General features: G+C 57.4%; 1 protein-coding gene across 1 annotated transcript; it reads left to right on the forward strand.

Annotated features, from left to right (window-relative positions):
• Positions 1-381: 381 nt before the first annotated feature.
• LOC144407970 (uncharacterized) lies at positions 382-5267 on the forward strand. The gene is made up of 2 exons (XM_078103007.1): positions 382-4670; positions 5108-5267. Exons 1-2 carry the CDS (start codon positions 727-729, stop codon positions 5205-5207), a joined length of 4044 nt encoding a protein of 1347 aa, XP_077959133.1. The 5' UTR covers positions 382-726; the 3' UTR covers positions 5208-5267.
• The last annotated feature ends 925 nt before the right edge of the window (positions 5268-6192 follow it).

A 6192-nucleotide genomic window follows, 5' to 3' on the forward strand; every position in this document is an offset into this window, starting at 1 on the left:
ATTCTAAAAATGTAATAGTAGTAGTATTAATTATTATAATGGCAGGAATAATCATAAAAGCATTTATAATTACAATACAAATCATTTATGCCATACTTTGATCAGCTTCACCATGTGGCACACGAAGAGGCACAGATTGAAGAGCCAGAGACCAGGAAACAAATTCAGTCTGTTCGGGCAACTCATTGTCAAGGTGATGGGAGATACGGCTCTTTCTCAAGAAATCGTCAGTGCAGCTGTATGGCTTTAACATTTCTGGCCTATTTCAGCGAGGGCTCATAGTTCAACACTACAGTCCTCGACAGTGCTTACACAGGGAGATGTACTCTATGTCGGTATCAAAAACCAGCTCGTTTTGGATGAATCTGTGGTGGAGGGGCGTGGTTAGCTCAGCTGCAGGGGGGAGAGCGGGGGAGTGGTTCAGGGGACGGTGCTGGTAGATGAGGAGTAACCAGGTGTAATTAATCTGCACTGATTCTCTCCTACTTAAACAGTGAGCAGGATCCAGGTCGGGGGGAAAGAGAGCTGGAGCCTGCGAGCAGAGCACAAGAACTGAGCGGAGCCGGACAAGGCGAAAACCGACCACCCGCATAGTGCAAACTCATTCCTGCTCACTGTCTTCCCTTTTGAACAATAAAAGTCTGGTTACCCTCATCCTGTGTCGTGCGTCTTACAAGAACCCACCGGTGGTAGCGCTATCACGGCTACAGTGGCGCCTGGCTAAGGATGGACGCGAACGACCACGGAGAGGGCCTGATGCAGCCGGCGGTTGCGCTTGGACGGATGCTGGGGGAGATCGCCGCGATGCAGCGCGAGCAGGCCGAGGCCAACCGGCACTTCCTGGGGGCGCTGCAGGCTGCTACAGACCGGCAGACCCAGGTATTGGAGCAATTGGCGGCCCGACCGGTCGCTTCCCCAACGACGCCGGGTCCCTCGGCGTATGCAGGCGTGGTGGTGCACAAGATGACCCCGGAGGACGACGTACAGTCATACCTGGAGATGTTCGAGGCGATGGCGGGGGCGTGTGGCTGGCCGGCGGACGAGTGGGCGATCCGCCTCCTGCCGCTCCTAACCGGGGAGGCGCAGACAGCGGCCCTGGGCCTGCCACCCGGTCCCAGGCACGTCTACGCCAGCGTGAAGAAGGCCATCATGGATCGACTGGGGCTCTCCCCCGAGGACCATAGGAGGCGGTTCCGAGAGGCGAGGCTGGGGCTGGGGGACCGCCCGTTCCCATTTGCCCAGCGACTCACAGACGCGGCCAACAGGTGGCTGCAGCCGGAGGGCGCGGGAGGGGCGCCGGCGGTGGTGGAGAAGGTGGTGATGGAGCAGTTCCTGGAGGGTCTTCCGCCGCGGACTGCGGCCTGGGTCCGCTACCACCGGCCGGCGAGGCTGGAAGCCGCCGTGACCCTCGCCGAGGACCACCTGGCGGTGCACCCCGGGGGCCGTGGGGAGGGCGGTCGGCCGACCGCATCAACGCAGCCCGTTCCCGCGCCACGACGGAGTTCCCCGCGGCCTGTTGCGACTCGGCCCCCTCCGTCCCCGCGCGCCCTAGCCCCTCAACGGGGTACTGATCCACCCGGCCTGGCCGGCACCCTCCCTGACCTACAGAGGGCTCCTCAACCGCCAGGGCAGGAGTGTTGGAGGTGCGGGCAGCCCGGACACTACCGGCGGGAGTGCCCGCTAATGGAGGTGGGCCAAACGGTGCGGGTTGCCGGGCCTCCAGCACCCTCCCCCGGTCTGGGAGCGACGTACAGCGTTCCGGTAAGGATCCAGGGGGGTATACATCAGGCGATGGTGGACTCTGGCTGCACGCAGTCTATGATCCACCAGAGTCTGGTTCGACCCGGGGCATTGGTGGAGGCATCCCGGGTGAGTATAAAGTGTGTGCATGGGGATATTCACGACTACCCAGTGGTGCCGATAGAGATTAGGTTTGGGGGTAAAAAGCATAAAGTAAGGGTCGCGGTTAGCTCCCGCCTGACGCACCCTCTGATTTTGGGGACAGACTGGTCGGGGTTTCATAGGTTAGCGGGGCAGTGCGCGGGGGTGCGTTCGCGACCGGTAGGGACATGCGGGGTGTGTGCGGCGCTCGGCGGTGACGCGAGGTTGTCCGACGCTGCAGACGGGGAGGGGGAATCGGCGGGGCCTCCTATGGGGACGCCGCCGACGCCAGAGCTACGCTCCATGGAAGATTTTCCACTGGAGCAGTCTCGTGATGACACTCTACGCTTTGCCTTCGACCAAGTGATGCAAATTGATGGTCAAGTGGTGCGCCCCGACGCCGTATTATCATACCCGCACTTTTCGCTGATTAGGGACAGGCTATACAGAGTGAGTCGCGACACTCAGACAGGGCAGGAAATTACGCAGTTGTTGGTACCAAAAAGCCGCCGGGAAACAGTTTTCCAGGCGGCTCACTATAACCCGCTTGCGGGCCACCTGGGTAGCGACAAAACTCTGGATCGGATAGTAGCCCGATTTTACTGGCCAGGCATCTGGGCGGATGTGCGCCGCTGGTGTGCATCCTGCCCACAGTGCCAGCTGGTGAACCAGCCGGCCATCCCGAAAGCGCCGTTGCGTCCGCTGCCGTTAATGGAGCTGCCGTTCGAACGCTTAGGTATGGACCTCATCGGGCCATTTCACCGGAGTGCACGGGGGTATCGCTTTGTGTTAGTGCTGGTGGATTACGCAACTCGATATCCCGAGGCAGTGCCGTTGCGCAGCATCTCCGCCAAGAGTGTTGCGCAGGCGCTGTTTCAGGTCATCTCCCGAGTCGGAATCCCGAAAGAGATTCTGACTGACCAGGGCACCTCGTTCATGTCACGCACACTACGAGAACTGTACGAATTGTTGGGGGTTAAGTCCGTTCGGACCAGTGTATACCATCCCCAGACTGACGGCCTGGTGGAACGGCTGAACAAGACACTGAAATCCATGATTCGTAAGTTTATTCACGACGATGAACGTAATTGGGATAAATGGCTTGACCCTCTGTTGTTTGCAGTACGGGAGGTCCCCCAGGCCTCCACGGGATTTTCTCCCTTCGAGCTGCTGTTCGGCAGAAGACCACGGGGGGTGCTCGACCTGCTTAAGGAACACTGGAAGGAGGGTCCGAGCCCCGGTAAGAACGAGATTCAGTACGTCCTGAACCTGCGAGCCAAACTCCACACACTGGGTGAGTTGTCACGTGAGAATTTGCTCCAGGCCCAGGAACGTCAACAGCGGCTGTACAACAGAGGGGCCAGGCTGAGACAATTCACACCGGGAGAGAAAGTGCTTGTATTACTTCCTTCTTCCAGCTCAAAACTACTCGCCAAGTGGCAAGGGCCCTTTGTGGTCACACGGCGGGTAGGGGACGTCGACTACGAGGTGGTGCGATCTGACAGAGGGGGAGCCACGCAGGTCTACCACCTCAACCTCCTTAAAGCATGGAGAGAGACGGAGTCCGTGTCCCTGGTGTCTGCAGTAGCAGAGAGCGAGGAGCTGGGCCCAGAAGTCCCAAAGTCCACCGATCCCACCCGGCTCCCGTCTGACGCCCGTCTCTCTGCAGCCCAGCAAGCGGACATAGCCCGGTTGCAAGATCAATTTAATGATGTGTTCTCCTCCCGGCCAGGTCGCACGGACCTCATAGTGCATCACATTGAGACGTCCCCGGGCGTGACGGTGCGGACGCGGCCCTACAGGCTTCCTGAACACAAGAAGAAAATGGTTCAGCGAGAATTGGTCGCTATGCTGGAGATGGGGGTAATAGAAGAGTCCAACAGCGCCTGGTGCAGCCCCATCGTTCTTGTCACCAAGAAGGATGGCTCAATAAGGTTCTGTGTGGATTATCGCAAGGTGAATGCGGTCTCACGGTTTGACGCTTACCCGATGCCCCGGGTCGACGAACTCCTGGACCGATTGGGCACCGCGCAGTTTTTTACGACACTGGATTTGACCAAGGGCTACTGGCAGATTCCCTTGTCACCAGAGTCCAGGCAAAAGTCGGCGTTCTCCACTCCGTTTGGGTTGTACCAATTCACCACGCTTCCCTTCGGGCTGTTCGGCGCCCCGGCCACCTTCCAGCGCCTCATGGACCGGGTGCTGCGTCCGCACGCTGCGTATGCGGCCGCCTACCTGGATGACGTCATCATCCACAGCACCACGTGGGCGGAGCATGTGCGGCGGGTGGGCGCGGTGCTGGAGTCCCTGAGGCAGGCCGGGCTCACCGCCAACCCGGGGAAGTGTGCAGTTGGACGGAGGGAGGTACGGTATCTGGGGTACCACTTGGGCGGCGGGCGGGTGCGCCCGCAGGTGGACAAGACCGCAGCCATTGCAGCCTGCCCGCGGCCCAAGACGAAAAAAGAGGTGAGGCGGTTTTTGGGGCTGGCAGGTTACTACAGGAGGTTCATCCCGGGCTTTGCGGAGCTGACCAGCCCCTTAACTGACCTGACCCGGAAAGGTGCCTCAGATCCGGTCCAGTGGACGGAGCGGTGCCAGTGGGCGGTTGAGGGGGTGAAACGAGCCCTCTGTGGGGAACCATTGCTCCATACACCTGATTTCTCTCTCCCTTTTGTCTTGCAGACTGATGCGTCGAACAGAGGGCTGGGGGCCGTTTTGTCCCAGCAGGTGCAGGGGGTGGACCGCCCGGTCCTCTACATCAGCCGGAAGCTGTCGGAAAGAGAGGCCAGGTACAGTACGGTGGAAAAAGAGTGCCTGGCCATCCGGTGGGCGGTCGACTCCCTGCGGTACTACCTCCTGGGACGCCAGTTCACTCTCTGTTCGGACCACGCCCCGCTGCAGTGGCTCCACCGCATGAAGGATGCCAACGCCCGGATCACTCGGTGGTATCTGGCTCTACAGCCTTTTAACTTCAAGGTGATCCATAGGCCGGGGGCGCAGATGGTCGTGGCGGACTTCCTTTCCCGCCCTCAGGAGGGAGGGGGGGGGGAGTCGGTTCGGCCGGATGGCTCCCCGGCCTAAGTCGGGCGGTGGGGGTATGTGGTGGAGGGGCGTGGTTAGCTCAGCTGCAGGGGGGAGAGCGGGGGAGTGGTTCAGGGGACGGTGCTGGTAGATGAGGAGTAACCAGGTGTAATTAATCTGCACTGATTCTCTCCTACTTAAACAGTGAGCAGGATCCAGGTCGGGGGGAAAGAGAGCTGGAGCCTGCGAGCAGAGCACAAGAACTGAGCGGAGCCGGACAAGGCGAAAACCGACCACCCGCATAGTGCAAACTCATTCCTGCTCACTGTCTTCCCTTTTGAACAATAAAAGTCTGGTTACCCTCATCCTGTGTCGTGCGTCTTACAAGAACCCACCGGTGGTAGCGCTATCACGGCTACAGAATCCTTCCAAAACAATTATCTAACAGTAGAGGAAATGTCAAAACAAGTTCTAACGGACATTAATCTCTACAATGTCTTCATGCCCAATGTGAGATGTGGATATATAAAGGCTCAAGAAGGTGGTTCTGTTGGCTGGTTGACTCTTGCTCAACAACTTCAGTGTCTCTCAACGGATGTCAGCCATGATATCATCATTGCATCCCCCGAATGCATTGCAGTATTTCGCGACAGATCAGGGCGGTATTGAGTGTTTGATTCTCACTCAAGAAATGCAGCTGGTTTGCCAACCCCTGATCATCACATACAACGCTGTAATCAACAGTATCACATGGACCCAGCATTCAGGCTGCATCACATAATAAAGTGAGAAAGACAGCTGATTGCCAAAATTCTACCGTTTGCTAAAATTGTGGCACTACCCAAAGGACAGCAGAGAGCATGTTAAGTGGAAGAACGCTTCGAGCGAGTTGGATACCAGCAAATAGGATGTATTTTCCCTTAAAGGGCTTATTCATGGCCTGCCCGATTTGACTAATACAAACGGTGGAAAAAGACTTTTATACTTTTTACAGCTCCTTTCCTAACAGCAGTGAGTGGTCAATCAGAACGACCATGGTCATCATCTAACCCTGACCATATCTCCATCCTCTCTCTCCCCAACCAACACGCTCAATCCACATGAGCTTGGTTTCTTTTCCTGCCTCATCAAAGCTGAAATCTTAATTGGAAAGTGTGTCTTTTTTCATGTCAGGTCTGTAAACGATGATATTGCAAGAACAAAGTCTGATTAGTTAAGGACCATGAGCCCTCAGACAATGAGACCAACTGAGAACCAAACCACGTTCATCAGGACCATCTGAATAACTTT

Source organism: Gasterosteus aculeatus, chromosome 5 (assembly GCF_964276395.1).
Source record: "Gasterosteus aculeatus chromosome 5, fGasAcu3.hap1.1, whole genome shotgun sequence".
NCBI lineage: Eukaryota > Metazoa > Chordata > Actinopteri > Perciformes > Gasterosteidae > Gasterosteus > Gasterosteus aculeatus.

Coding starts and splice junctions, on each gene's coding strand:
- LOC144407970 (XM_078103007.1), top strand. CDS start 727: ATGGACGCGAACGACCACGGAGAGGGCCTGATGCAGCCGGCGGTTGCG. Junction 4,671..5,107: donor CTGTCGGAAAGAGAGGCCAG/GTACAGTACGGT, acceptor CTACTTAAACAG/TGAGCAGGATCCAGGTCGGG.